This window comes from Poromitra crassiceps (assembly GCF_964638095.1).
Source record: "Poromitra crassiceps genome assembly, chromosome: 6".
Taxonomy (NCBI): domain Eukaryota; kingdom Metazoa; phylum Chordata; class Actinopteri; order Beryciformes; family Melamphaidae; genus Poromitra; species Poromitra crassiceps.
Genome location: NC_139627.1, coordinates 31,934,683 through 31,950,685, shown reverse-complemented (window position 1 = coordinate 31,950,685; position 16,003 = coordinate 31,934,683). Strand labels below are relative to the sequence as shown.

The 16,003-nt window shown below is 48.0% G+C and overlaps 1 protein-coding gene across 1 annotated transcript in view; it reads left to right on the top strand.

Annotated features, from left to right (window-relative positions):
- LOC310777843 (ephrin type-A receptor 6-like) overlaps positions 1 to 16,003 on the top strand; it is a gene marked incomplete at both ends in the record, with an annotated part of 350,777 nt that overhangs the window by 88,607 nt on the left and 246,167 nt on the right. The window contains one exon of the mRNA XM_083638194.1: positions 10,809 to 11,472. Within this exon, the coding sequence (XP_083494320.1) occupies positions 10,809 to 11,472 (664 nt within the window). The remainder of the gene's footprint in view (positions 1 to 10,808; positions 11,473 to 16,003) is intronic.

The following is a 16,003-nucleotide window of genomic DNA, read 5'->3' as shown; positions in this document are numbered from 1 at the left end:
AGTAGGCGGCGCCTGGCCTGCTGTTCAGTGAGTGGCCTGGCCTGGCCTGGCCTGCAAATTTTTTTTTTTTTTTTTTTTTTTTGCAGGCTGAAATATTAGGGGAGGTCCGGACCTCCCCGTCCTCATAGCTAGTTACGGCCATGCACGCATGCACGGACACACACACACACACACACGCACGCACGCACACGCACACACACACACACACACACACACACATAATTTGAAATGTCTCTTTCATTTTGAAGTCAATAGACCCTTCTCACGGGGGCCATTTTGTGTCAAAAAGGCAGAATAAACACAGGTGCGAGCAAAACACTAATGATGGTTTCCACATTCCAATCATGGAAGTTGGAAACCCTCATTAGTGTTTTGCTTGCACCTGTATTAACGCTGCCTTTTCGACACAAAATGGCCCCCGTGAGAAGGGTCTATTAAGAGGAAAGGTGTGGGAGCTGTTGTTGTCAATGCAAAACTGCAGAGACTTGTTTAAAGTGCTGCTGCCACAGAGATGCACTCTGTCAGCTAACAGAATGTGAGCTCTTAAGGGGTTAACACACCGGGGACCCTTGGGAGGACCAGCGGTAACAAAACCCGACCAATGCGTCACCTTTCTTGCACTTGAACACACCACAAATACCGTCAACTAGTATGTACATTCTGCACCTGCGTGACACCTGATTCAAGAAATGGCTCACCACTTAAACTGTTTCATAATACTTAGTGTATAGCTACTTCTAATGGAAAATATGTCTGATAAAAAGCTGCAAATGACACTGGTGTTGTCAGCCTTTGTCTGGTCTTTTGCTTGTGGAAGAAGAAAGGAATAGGCAGAGGTGAAAAATAAGGAGAAACCGCACTAAATGGGTGCTATCATACAGAGACAGGCTCAAGGGGCTTTCCTGAAGGTACGTCGTCGTGAAAATAATCCTGTTTTGGCATGATCAGATGAGATGAAGTTGGAAAATGAGAAGAACGTTTTGTGTGTGCCCTCTCTTCTCCTGCACTGCTTCACTTAGGCCCTGTTTACATGGCAACGCTCCCTGCATAAAATGGCAAACTTTTTTAGCGTTAGTGTGTTCCTTTTACATGGGAACGGCATTCTTAGGGCCTGAAAACACAAAAAAGTATAAACAGGTCCCAGATTGGAATTCTTTGATAACACCACCCTTACTGTCACCGTGTAAAGTAGCGAAACGCAATTCAGGTGACGACACAGCACCCCTTCGCCATGGAAGACAATGATAGACAATATAGGAGCATTGAACTAGCCCAATACAGCCTTATGGCAAAATGAATCGCATTGGCATTCAACCAACATGATAACGATTTGCTAAAAACACATAATCTGCATTAAGTATCCGCTATTAACGATGCGCATATGAATTAGTCACTCCCGCATTAGACAACTCACAGCCAGATGCATTTCCTCAAGTCCCAATTGTGCTGCAAAGAAAGCAGGTCTTTTTTATGGGGCTTTACTGAGGTTTTATTATGCCTCCGCCGGCGATAGTCAGGCCGGAGGCATTATGGATTCGGTTTGTCCGTCCATCCGTCCGTACGTCCGATGTTTTTTAACGCGATATCTGAGGAACGCCTTGACGGAATTTCATAAAATTTGCCTCAAACGTCGACGTGGACCCAAGGATGAACTGATTCAATTTTGGTGTTCAAAGGTCAAAGTTCAAGGTCACTGTGACCTCACGAACGCCGTTCCCAAGTTCGTTAACGCGATATCTCAGGAACGCCTTGACGGAATTTCTTCCAATTTGCCTCAAACGTCGACTTGCACACAAGGATGAACTGATTAGATTTGGTGGTCAAAGGTCAAGGTCACTGTGACCTCTCAAACACCATTTTCAAGCTCGTTAACACGATATCTCAGGAACGCCTTGATGGAATTTCTTCTAATTTGCCTCAAACATCCACTTGGACTCAAGGATGAACTGATTAGACTTTGGTGGTTACAGGTCAAAGTTCAAGGTCACTGTGACCTCACGACCGCTCGCTTCATGATCATTAACGCGGTATCTCCGGAACGCCTTCACGGAATTTCATCAAATTTGCCTCAAACCTCCACTTGGACGCAAGAATGAACTGATTCGATTTTGGTGGTTAAAGGTCAACGTTCAAGGTCACTGTGACCTCACGAACCGCATTTCCAAGTTCTTTAACGCAATATCTCAGGAACGCCTTGACGGAATTTCTTCTAATTTAGCTCGGACGTCGACTTGGACTCAAGGATGAACTAATTAGATTTTGGTGGTCAAAGGACAAATCTAGTATTTGGCCGTTATGCTAATTATTATTATTTTTGGTAAAGAGACCTATTCCTATTTAATGAAATTAATAATTTGGAGGGAAAAAAACAATCGATCATAATATTATTGAATACAGCCAGTAGAAGAACAAACGTAGATTATACATTTATAAGAGAAAAGATTAAGAGAGACCGACCAAGAGACTGCCTCTTGCTGAAACTCTATGACTTTTTTTTTCATGTTAATTTTTTATGAATTACCACTGGCTCTAATGTAAGTCTTGCACTATAAACCATACCATGTTGAGTCCTTGGATTTGAGTTAATTGGACCTGGAATGCCCTTGAAAAGTCCTTGAATTTGATGTTTACAAAAAAGGCGTGGAACTCCTGATCTACACTGGTTGTCTATGGTTAACTTGAACTGATTCTAGTTTTACTGGATGGTCAAAGGGTAAAGATACTGACTATCGGCACAAAACATTGTCCTTAAAAATATCAGTATAGGTATCAGACCAACAAACCAATGTCAGTCAAGTCCTTGTCAGCGTACTGGTCTGGGCTGTTTGAGGCCCCGCGGGAATACTGGAGGGAGTCTATGGGTCCCATGGTCCCAAGCTGTCTCCACCAAGTCAGCTAGAGATGGCAGGAGGAAGCACCCCATCAAAGGAGACATCAGCTCATATCTCTGTCTCTCTCTCTCTGTGTCTCTCAGTCCTTCTCTGTGTGTGTGTGTCTCTCTCTCTGCCTGTCTGTCTGTCTGTCTGTCTGTCTGTCTGTCTGTCTGTCTGCCTGTCTGCCTGTCTGTCTCTCTCTCTCAGTGCAAGTAGTAGGAAGTTTGCATACACTATTTACAGATAAACTTTAACAGAGCAAGAATAATCAAGCTGAACAATCATACACAAGCAATATATTCCAGAGGTTGCCAGACCTTTTCCAGCAGTATTCTGTCTGTCTGACTGACTGGTCAATATTAATCTTTATTACTCTTGGTCCAGGAATTGTGACAGAACTAAACAGAAACATTTGCAGAAGCATCAATTGTCTGGCTCTCCTCAACTCATACAATTTTCTGAATAGGGCTTGGAAGCCATTGATTCTATATCACTGAAGCACTCTGATAGGAAGGATCTCATCTTCAATCTCATTTTGTTTGCAGTATGAACAGCCGTGCATGTCTTTATTTATTATTTTTATGGCAACCTTTTACATTGTCACCATTTCCAATTATCAAGTATTTTCTTTTCGTCCTAAGCTGAAGAGATTGTCGGCCTAAATGGGGGGAAGTCTTTGAAGCGGCTTTGATAGGATTGATAGATGAATGGATGGGAGGATGTGCCTATTGGAATCTATTGGAAGTAGGTAGGTAGGCAGGCAGGCAGGCATGTAGTCAAGCAAGTATATCCTATGTAAACTCCTCAATACAGTTCAGAAATGTTATTTTGGTGGATTATTTCTCCCCTTTAATAATGCCAATTGGTATTGTATTTTATATTGTTGGAACGCCTAATTAGTCACCAGTCAGAGTGAATACCAACAGAAGAATATTGCAGGGGATTTTGGCAAAATTTTTGGGGGCGCTACCCACACGGTTAGCTGTGTTGCTCATTCCACGAATGCACAATCCTTACAAGTTGTATTCGTTGTAAAGATAACTAATCGGGCTTTCCAACGATATAAAATACAATACCAATTGGTATTATTAAAGGGGAGAAATAATCGTCAGAAATAACGTTTCCGAACTTTTTTTGAGGAGTTTATGTTGTTGGTAGGTATGTATCCATTTTAGGGATGGTATTGGCATTTCCTCACAATATGATACATACATGTATCATGATACCTTGCGATACAATACATATTGCAATATATTGCAATACTGTACATAATTGAATGAAAATGTAAAACATAGAGTTGAAAATACAACTTGCTGTGTACCACCCAGGTAGTGTAATAATCTGTACATCACAATGAGAACTCAGTGGACAAATTAAGTCAAAACTATTTAATTCACGGGCGGCACTGTGGCGCAGTGGTAAGCGCTGTCGCCTCACAGCTAGAAGGTCCTGGGTTCGATTCCCAGCTGGGACGCTGTGAGCACTGAAGGAGTGCGTGCCCATCTGCATGTCCTCGAGTGCCCACCGCCTGGGTGGGGTCATCAAAAAGGGCCTTTCTGTGTGGGGTTTGCATGTTCTCCCCGTGCCCCCTGGGGGTTTCCTTCATATAGGAACCCCACACCAAAACATGCAATATCCTGGTCGCTGAAGTGGTGCCTCCTCTGGTCGTTAGGGGCGCCTGTTCGGAGGGAGGGGAACTCGTTGGAATAGCGTGATCCTCCCACGTGCTATGTCCTACCGGTGAAGCTTCCTCTGTCAGGTGAAAAGAAGCGGCTGGCTACTGCCCATGTCTCGGAGGAAGCATGGAGCCAGTTTCGGCTCTCCCCAGATTGGCAGAGGGTGGAGCAGCAACCAAGACAAATAAATTTAAACTAGGACTAATGTGGGATAAAACAAAATATATATAAAAAACAACTATTTAATTCACAATTTTCATTCCAATTTATTAGAACCATATTTGCACAGTTACACACCGTGTTACTGAACACACTGCAATAAAAAATAAAGTGCATAACTATTCTTATTGTGTCATTATGGCTGTGCAAAAAAATCAATAAAGCAATGTACAGTATCACAATATTTTTTGAAATATCGGGGCAAAAATTGCGGAAAGAAATATTGTGATATATTGTTACATCGATTTTATTGCACAGATCTAATGCATTTAGATAGGTAGCCTTGCAGATCAATATACTTGAGTATCGCAATATAATGCTTTGTGAAACTATTAATTCTCAAAAACAAAAAAGAAAGTTTTAATTATTAGTTTACCTGTAAAGATCTGTGACAGTGGTTCATTTTGTATGGCGTTTAAATCCGCCACTGCTACATAGCAGTGTTCTGTATATCTTCAGCCATTTGACTCACATTTGATGGAGAGATATAAAAAAAAGCCTTCTTACGCCTTCTCTGCTTACATTATCACAATATACTGTATCACAATATTGCAATATATTGAATCGTAACCCTGGTATCGTGATACGTATCGTACCGCCAGATTCTTGCTAATACACAGCCCTATGTGTAGGTAGGTATTGTAGTATTTAGCTACGTAAGTAGGTACACTGTAGGTATTTATTTAGACATGTGGGTAGGGTGGTCGTTTGATAGATACAGTAGATAGTAAAGCTGACAATTACCCCTCAAAACTAAATTTAATGATGAATCTGTTGATCTATGAGTTTGTCAAATGTGTCAAATTTGACTGAAATCCAAATATTAATGACAACATGTACACTATTGAAAGCATGGTGCAGTATTTGCTATAAAGTGGAGGAAAGACATCATTAGATGTTGATTGCTACAGAATCATACAGCCAACGATATAGCCTGCAAGCCATTACGTAGCTTGCCAGACATTACCTTGTTTCCTAGCTTTCCCATTAGAATTCATCGTGCAACACCACACATGTGCCGGGCAATGTTATAGCTAATCAAAATCAATTTGTTTTACTGTAATTAAGTTATGATTACAGTGACACCTTGAGGAAAGAGCCGATTACAGTCTGTCGTCTTTGGGTGATTGAATTAAAACACGTTATTAAAAAGTATAATAACATGAGTATGTGAAAGCAAACATTAGGCTTTGATTACTGCTCTCATCAAGAGGTAATATTTAGCTATGTGCAAATTAAAACCACTTATTAAATGTGTTGGCTTAAGCAAAAATAATATTGGCAAATTAACCAGCCAGCATCTCTCCCAACTCTCTGGACTGTGTTTGCCTATGAAGAACTTGTTTTCTAGCCATTAATTAAAATAGAGGGCCGTGTTTGCAGCAGTGCTTTTGTGTGTTTGTTAAATGAAGATAGATCACCTCTAAATATAGAGCTGTGTGTGAATCTCTTAGTTGGTAATTAATAGCCGTGTGCATGGCCTTTTTCACCTAACTTCCGTACGCATCCCTTGCTTGTCTCAATGAAAATAATGTTGATAAAAGGGCATGGAGATGGTGTTGCATACTGCTTATCCTCCTCCACAGGCCACACACCTTAGGGCAGTGGTTCTCAACCTGGGGTCTGGACACTACCAGTGGTCCTTGAAGTCCCAGGGGGTCCCCAGCATACTGATGAATGGTTAAACGTCAGCATTATTTCATTTATAATAAGTTAACTCAGTTAGAGAATGCAGAAGAATGACTATTCTGATCATAGTTTCACTCTTTCTCTCTACTGTACCTACAATACATACATGGAATTCTGGAGAAAATAATATAACCTTCCTCAGATTTGGGCCTCCCATCAAATGGAATGGACTGTGTTTATACAGTAGTAGGGCTAAACCTGACGCTGCCAGATCGTTTGTTTTAACCATCTTGATACAAGTTGCTCAGGAAACCGTCTCAAAGGGCAGGCACTTAAAAAAACTACCTGGCAGGTGATTGTCTATCTGTCTATCACTAATCTCTCGAGACAGACTTTCGACTTGCATCGAAAATCTGTCGGCAGGCTCTCTCAAAAGGTGTGCAACAGTGCTTGCACGCATACTGCACTTTACCCGATCAAAATGAAGTGAACGTGACAGGTGTGTTGTCAACACTTACCATTTTCAGCATATAGCAAGTTGCTACTTGCTACTAGCAACGAGCTAGAGTTGTTATTGTTGTTTCATAGCGACGGATGGATTTGAGAGTGACACGCAGGGAGCGGAAAAGAAATGCATGAATGGGCAGAGCCAATTTGACCAATCTGTGTCCGAGCTTTTTGTTTTTTACGTTTTGAAAATAGCAAAATAAAATATTAAAAAAACAAAAACAAAAAAAACAATGATAGCTGTGAGAAAGTTCTGCAGATATATATATATATATATATATATATATATATATATATATATATATATATATATATATACTGTATATAGCCAAGTGTGAAGCGGCTGGGATGAGGATCAGCACCTCTAAATCTGAGGCCATGGTTCTCAGCAGGAAACTGGTGGATTGTCTATTCCAGGTAGGGGATTATTCTAAGTGAAGGAGTTCAAATATATCTGGGTCTTGTTCTCGAGTGAGGGGACAATGGAGCGGGAGATGGGCTGCAGAATCTGAGCCGCTGGAGCGGTATTTGCATTCACTTGACTGCACCGTTGTGACGAAAACAGAGCTGAGCCAGAGGGCAACGCTCTCGATCTACTGGTCGATCTTCGTAATACCCTCACCTATGGTCATGAAGGATGGATCATGACCGAAAGAACAAGATTGCGGATACAAGCGGCCAAAATGGGTTTTCTCAGGAGGGTGGCTGGCATCTCCCTTAGAGATAAGGTGAGAAGCTCAGTCATCCATGAGGGACTCGGAGTAGAGCCACTGCTCCTTCGCAGAGAAAGGAGCCAGTTGAAGTGGTTCGGGCATCTGGTAAGGATGCCACCTGTGCGCCTCCCTAGGGAGGTGTTCCAGGCACGTCCAGCTGGGAGGAGACCATGGGGCAGACCGAGGGCTAGGTGGAGAGATTGTGGGCTCTATCCTTGCAACGGCCTTAAATTAGCGCTTAGCGCCAGGCGCAGCGCATATTAGTGGGCGGGGACTGGCGCACTGGCTATTCTCGTGCCGGCGCTATACGCGGCCTTAACCATTATAACCACGCCTTTTAAGCGTAGAATTATTCACAACTGTGCTCATTGGTGAACTGCAGTTACTCAATGACATTCTTCCTTTCGAAGCTCCGATCCACTCGATCCAGTCCGCGGTTTGCGGCTTTATGCTGTCATCTCTGCCAATTTGGATATCTCAGCACATCACAGATCATAGCCTGAATAAAATGATTCAACCTACAGCCAGGCAAATACAGATCTGTTCAGCAGGGCTGATGCAGTCTCCCTGTAGCCTACAATATAGAACGTTAACTATCAGTGACATTCCTGATACCACCCATTTCCATGATCTTTATGTTGTAAACATAACTTTCACAATAGTGAACAAGCACCCCCACTTGGCTCATTCAGGGCAGGTAGTTTTATAACTTGTAGACGACCTGCTGCACAGGCTAAATGATGCACATAAATATAGCCTACATTATGTAAAGTCATTGCATAAATGTGTTTTTATTGCAAAAGTACATGTGAAGTAAGTCAAGTCTTATTAGAGCGGACATCACAGTAGAACCGTGTTACGGCTATCACTCATCTACATCACGTTAACTTTGCGAGGAATATATATACCACCTGGATTACATACAGTATATGTTTCACATAGGGTTGTGTTTTAATTTTTATGTTTTATTTTGTCCAATATTGAAATGTTCCAGAATTGCATCTTGTGTATTATTTATATCTACCACTTAGCCTATTTAGGCTGATTTGGTTGCTATTTCTTGTCGAAATGTATTAGCCTCAATGCATGCTGGGAGATTCCACATTTGTGGCTTTGGTAGGGGAGCGCACAGGTAGGATGATGCGACAGCCTCTGAATGACAGGGGCTCAAAACTACGATATAACAACTTTTTTTTCCATCGGTCATTGTGCCTGTCTGACGTGCGAGTGAGAGAGAGAGAGAGGGGGAGAGAGAGTGAGATGGCAGAGGAGAGCCCCGCGCAATTACGCACAGTAATATAACCAGCGCACTGAATAAGGCCTGGTTTTGAAAAGCACTAAGCGCTAAATTAACGCCAGGGCGGAAGATAGCGTTAGGCCGGTATTTAAGGCCGAAACGCCCATTCTGGCCTATTCTGGCACTGCGCCACACCTCTTCGGTGTAAAGCGCATTTCGGGGCCTAAAACCATGATGCTATCTTCCCGAGGCAGGCGCAAGGCGCGTTCTTTTGCGTTTAACGCCAGTTTTAGCGCCTAAGGCCAGTGGGAAGATAGGGGCCTATATCTCCATTGGTGCCATTTATCAGCAAACCAGTTACTGTACATATCAGTCTACCAGTGTTGGGCAAGTTACTTAGGAAGTGTAATTAGTTACTTATTACTTATTACTCCTTTAAAAATCTAAAAGTAATTAATTATGTTACTTGTTACTTTACTTAGTAAAAGAAGTAAAAGTAAATATAGTAAAGTAATATAGTAAACATCACTATATTACTTTTGCTACCCCCGTTCCGAAAAAGTGATGTACAACCTGTTTAGTCAGCTCCTTTTAGAACTGAATCCACTTTATTGGAACAATAATTAACCTTAGGAGGAGCCAACAATCAGCCAAACTGCATACTTTTTTTATTTATTTGCCTACAGTATTACAATTATTACAAACAACAACAATTGCGCTCTGGGAACACGCATAGCCAGACCTATCTCCATACTTAGTTTTAGCGTTGTGCCATCGCTGTAGAAACTAATTGCAGTAATTTACTATTTACTGGGAAAGTAATAAAATTACAGTAACACGTTACTTCGCTTCACTTTACTGCCCAACACTGCAGTCTACACACACGTACAGTAAGGGCATACTCCACAGCTTGTGGGTGGTGCAATGCCGCATTGTAAGAGAGGTGATTTGAGAGCACTTTTTCACAGGCAGGTAATTTGATTCTGGGAGGTGGATGTGGGGTGCGTTTGGGGTCGCCCGTGTAGCTGGTCCCCACTCGAATAACAGCAGAGAGGGGTGTGGGACCAGGAGGCTAAAAACCCCCATTAACTTCCATCCTGGGGACCGGTGACCCTGTGACCCCACAAAGCTGCCAAACTCCCTGATCACATGACCTGGGAGTTGCAGAGCTGGTGACTCAGCAGGCGGAGTCAGACGTCACTGGAGGGAAAAAATCAACCAGAGAGAGAGGGAGAGGAATTAAAGAGAAAAAAGTTCCTAAGTCCCTAACACTGATATTTATTGATTTTTGTTTCATTATCGTGGGTGATCTATTAATGCTGATAACTTGCCTTATTTGACTGCTTTAATAACATGGGTTCCTTTCCATTTACACCAGTAAAGTGTATTTGAATAGATCTGAATTGAACAGATTGAATTTGCACCTTCAAATTTGCTTTGTTGTTGAAAGATATTGCTCTACCTTCAAGGTATGTTTGATTTTTTTTTTATATTGCTGTACACCCCGAAAATCTCTTACCTCAGAAATTACACCAAAGTTAAACAGTTACAGCAAAAACATACAATATAAACAATTAAACAATTAAAATAATAATAATAATAATAATATAATATATATTTTTTGCACATCCATATTTATGCATCCATGCGATGTTTTTTTTTTTCTTTAAATACTATAATAACACTCCTTTTTCTTTTTCTTCTCCTCTCCTCCCCTCTCCTCTTTTCCTCCCCTCTCCTCTCCCCTCTCCTCTCCTCTCCTCTCGTCTCCCCCTCCTCTGCTCTCCTCCTCTCCTCTTCTCTCTCCTCTCCTCTCCCCTCTCCCCTGCTCTCTCCTCTCCCCTGCTCTCTCCTCCCTTCTCTCCTCTCCTCTCCCCTCTCTCCACCTCTCTCCTCTCCCCTGGTCTCTCCTCCCTCCTCTCCTTCTCCCTCCTCTCCTCCTCCTCCTCCACAGTGGGACGCCATCACGGAGATGGACGAGCATAACCGGCCCATCCACACCTTCCAAGTGTGCCACGTGATGGAGCCCAACCAGAACAACTGGCTGCGCTCCAACTGGATCTCACGGCAGGCGGCCCAGAAGATCTACGCTGAGCTGCGCTTCACGCTGCGCGACTGCAACTCCATCCCTTGGGTATCGGGCACCTGCAAGGAGACCTTCAACCTCTTCTACCACGAGACGGATGAAGCCCACGGCCTCAAGTTCAAGACCTCGCAGTACACCAAGATCGACACCATTGCGGCCGACGAGAGCTTCACCCAGATGGACCTGGGTGACCGCATCCTCAAGCTCAACACCGAGGTGCGCGAGGTGGGGCCCATGAGCAAGAAGGGCTTCTACCTGGCATTCCAGGACATCGGCGCCTGCATCGCCCTGGTGTCCGTGAGGGTGTATTACAAGAAGTGTCCTTTCACGCTGAGGAACCTGGCCTCCTTCCCGGACACGGTGCCGCGGGTGGACTCCTCCTCACTGGTGGAGGTGAGAGGGGCGTGTGTGGACCACGCCGAGGAAAGAGACACGCCCAAACTGTACTGCGGAGCGGACGGAGACTGGCTCGTTCCCCTGGGGAGATGTGTCTGCAGCGTCGGGTACGAGGAGATTGACGGTTCGTGCCTTGGTGAGTTGCCCACGCTTTCTTTCTTTCTCAGTTCACGTTTTCTTTTTCTTGTTTCTGTTCTGGCAAAGAGTGAAGTCATGTAACACTTGTGTAACAGTATAAAGAGTGAAGTCATGTAACACTTGTGTAACAGTAGCCAGCGGTCGTGCTGTGCAGTGAGTAAACCTCACTCCACGACGCCTTAAGGCAGTGGTTCTCAAAGTGGGGTCTGCGCGGACCCATATGGGTCCTTGAGGGGATTCCAGGGGTCCCCACCAAAAAGGGGAATACTTCATTTTCACTATAATACCATCCATCACTAACACGACAGAATGTTTTGATCATGGGTTTCATACACTTGCTGTAATAAAAGCAAAAATCATAACAAATGGGGGTCCGTGGTTTAATTTCTGTCCGTCTAGGGGCCATTCAGACCAAAAGCTTTTTGGAGCTGCCAGCATCTTTCTGCAATTCATTCTCTATGTAAGGACGCGCTAAACGTGCTCCTCTTTTAATGAACGCACCTGGCATTTAAGCACTGGTGGCGTCTGTTGTTTTTGGAGGAGCGCTGTGGGCGTTTTTTTTTTTTTTTTAACTTAAATTTTTATTGTTTTATGCACATATAGTCACATACAAAACAAACTAAGGGGTTGTCCTACAACCCAGGTTTTATGAGTGAAGCGAGGCTCCCACCTATTGCCATCTCTGCGTGGTACACGCTATCGAATGCTCTTACCTTTTATTACTTTAAAAGTGTCCTTTCCAACCATCCATTAGACCGTTGACAGGATGCAGACTGGACCCTTGGAAAATCCGGGGCGATCCTGACGGTCTCATGGTCTCCCATCCAATAGCAGGAGTAGAGGCGGGCACAAGCCCTCACGCCTGGAATTGGACCGGGAAAACACCACTCACCCGGCATTCGGCCAGAACCAGACAGACTGGCAGCAAGGCACCTGAGGTGGGAGCCTCGCTTCACTCATAAAACCTGGGTTGTAGGACAACCCCTTAGTTTTATTTCGTTGAAGCTCGGCTCCCACCTATTGCCACCTTACAACCGACCTTGCTGCAAAGGAGCACCTAAGTGCCCGACCTTGCGACTCTCGATCGAAAAATGGGCCGTCACGGCTTATAGCGCATGGGAACCCGATAAGGATTGGGGAGCAGTCAGCGAGGCAACTAGTCCGCGGAGGCAGACAGAACCGCATGAGCGAATGTCGCGCCTCCCACATCCAGACTATAAAACCTCACAAAGGTATGGTGAGTCGACCATGACGCAGCTGCGCACATATCTTCCACCGTCACACCGCGCAACAGCGCCCAGGAAGAAGCCACGCCCCGAGTAGAGTGGGCCTTAATTCCTTCCGGTGGAACCTTCCCAGCGGCAGAATAGGCCAAGTTAATGGCCTCCACTATCCAGTGCGATAGACGCTGTTTGGACAACGGCTTGCCCAGAGCCTTAGCCCCATGGCACACCAGAAGCTGGTTAGACGTACGCAAAGTACGCGTCTTGGCCACATAGGCACGGAGCGCCTGCACGGGGCAGAGCGACCTAAGTCTCCTCTCTTCCGCCGAAGAAGAGGCAGAAGGCTCAAACGCGACCAGGTCTATGGTCATGGACCTGAAGCCAGCCCCAATACACAAACCACTGGGGGCAATGGTGTGCGAGCCGCGAGGCGAAGAGATCGACGCTGGCTTGCCCGAACCTGGCCCAGATCTGCTCCACCACCTGTGGGTGGAGAACCCATTCTGAATTGCGCGGGTTGCCCCGCGATAGCAGGTCCGCTCCCAGGTTGAGGTGGCCCCGAATGTGTGCCGCCGACAGGGACAGCAGGTGGAGACGGGCCCACTCGTGGATGACCGTAGCCAGCTGGTTCAGAGCCAGCGACCGGACACCGCCCTGGCGGTTGATGTACGCCACTGTCGCGGTGTTGTCCGACCGTATCAGTACATGGTGGCCCATGATCTGATGTTGGAAGTGCCAAAGAGCGAGGCGAACTGCCTCCAGCTCTAGTATGTTTATGTGGCGAAGCTGTTGGGCTTGCCATCGCCCGTTTGCAGCCTGGCCTTCGAAGACCGCGCCCCAGCCCCAAAGGGAGGCGTCGGTTCGAATCACTCGCCTGAGTGGGACCGGACCCAGTCTGGCGCCCTCTAAGAGCCAACAGCGGTCCGTCCACACTTCCAAGGCTTGGCGAGCGCGGTCCGACAGCGTAAGGACGCGGGACCGATGTATCGCTGGGTCCAAGCGATGACCGAGGAACCACCTTTGGAAGGGGCGCATGTGCAGCAGCCCCAGAGGAATTGCCGCGGTCGCCGCGGCCATAAGGCCCAGTAGCACGGAGCACTGGTGAACGGAGATCGTGCGTGCGTGACGCCGAGTCTCCGCTGTCCTCCGAAGGTTGTCCAGCCTCTCCGGAGAGAGGCGGGCGCGCATTGAAAGGGAGTCTAGCTCCAGACCCAGGAAGGTTGTGACCTGTTGAGGCACAAGGGCGCTCTTGCGCCAGTTTATAAGGAACCCCAAGGCCTGGAGGTGGGAAGTCAGCACCTCGGTGTGTGCGGACACCATCTCGCTCGAGCTCGCCGCTATCAGGGCGTCGTCGAGGTAGACGTAAACGCGGATCCCCATCTCTCGGAGGGGAGCCAGCGCTGTGTTGACGCAGACTGTGAAAGTCCTGGGACTTAGAGACAGGCCGAAGGGGAGTACGCAGTACTCGTAGGAGACTCCCTGAAAGGAGAACCGGAGGTACCTCCTGTGCCTTTCCACGATGGAAACGTGGAAGAAGGCGTCCTTTAGGTCGACTGACGTGAAGAAGTCCCCGGGTCTGATCGCTCTGAACAGTGTGGGGAGCGTCAACATGCGGAAGGGAAGCTTCCTGAGCAGGGGGTTTAGCCGCCTGAGGTCGAGGATGGGCCGTAAGGACCCGTCCTTCTTGGGCACCAGGAAGTACCTGTGGTAGAACCCGGACTGCCTGTCCTTGTCCGGCACGGGCCGTATCGCGCCCTTTGCCAGAAGCGAGGACAGCCATGGAGCCCGCATTCGCCAGGTCTGAGACAGGGATGCCCGTGAAAGCCGGCGGGGGGGCCGCGAACTGCAGCGCGTAGCCCTTCTCCAGCGTTCGCAGCACCCACGGTGTGGGTCTGCACAGCCTCTTCCACAGGGGGAGGCTGTTTGCCAGGGCAGGTCTGGTGCCCTGTGTCGGGGTTACCCTTGGCACATGATCCTGAGGCGCCACGGCACACGGCCCCAGCAGGACGTCCCCAGGGGGGGTGCGTCCCGGAGGCCGTGGCAGCATGGCGTGCAGCCCCGGCAGGACCAGCCCATAGGGGCTGCGTCCCGGAGGCCGCGGCGAGTCGTCGCCCGTGGTGTGCGGCCCCAGCAGGACCAGCCCGGGGGGGCTGCATCCCGGAGGCCGCAGGAGGTCGTTGCCCGGCTGGTGCGACGACAGCTGTGGGGGGGGAATAGCAGGGGGGCCTGCAGATGGTGAGGTGCCCTCCGAGCACCTCGCAGCTTTCGCTGGCAAGGGACACGTACTGAGCAAGGCTCTCTTCGGCGCTCGACAACACTGTGGGACGCCAGGTCCTGGCAGCGTGGAGGCTGCCCCTCCCCCCCCCGGGGGACCGCTAGGTACGCGCCGGGCCTCGGGGCCCGGTCGCGGTGGCCGACTTGTCAGGGTTACGGCGGGAGCCCCTGCTGCGGCGGGCACGGCTTCCTCGACCCGCGCCAGTCCAGGCTGGCTGGGGAGGTGTTGGCCCCGCGTTCCTTGGGGCATTCGAGCTGTTCCTGTCTGCGTTGGCTGGGGGACCGGACCACCCCTGGGGTTGCCTGTCCCGTGGACGGCGTGCAGGGCTGCCGCGGGTCGTCGTCGAACGACCTCGGGCAGGGGGTGGCCTCGCTGTGTGATGGGTCGCCCCGGTCTTGCGCGGCAGGACTCTGCCGACCGCCTCCGTGTCCTCACGCCGCCTCTGGGCCCTGCTGGCGAGGTCCGCCATTGAACCGAAGAGCCCGGTAGGGCAAACGGGCGCGTTGAGGAGGTCCGTCCTCTCATGGCCACGCAGGCTGGTGAGCTGCAGCCAGAGGTGACGCAAGGCGGCCACCGAAGATCCCATGACCCTCCCTGAGTCCTCCGACACACACTCCAGCATCTTGAAGACGTAGTCGGAGACCCGGCGTAGCTCAGTGAACATTTCAGGCTCGGGGGCTGCTTGGACCTGGTCTACCAGGAAGCAATGATACTTAAGCAGGAAGGCCATGGTGTTGGCCATGGAGGCCGCCTGGCCTGCCGCCAGATAGGACTTTTCCAGGAGCGAAGCAGTCTCCCTGCAGGCTGGGGAGGGGAGCAAGGGCTTCCCTTCCTTCTTCTGGCCTGGGAGCAGGTGGTCCGCCACCGCCTTCTCCAGTGGGGGGGGATGTTCATAGCCTGATTGGGCCCCTTCCACGACGCTAGACCAGCACTTAAAGCGTCGGATGGGGGCCTCAGAGGAGTAGGGTTTGGTCCAGGATCGCTGAACCCTACGCTGCACGTCGGGGCAGAAGGGCAGGCTGCCCCGTAGC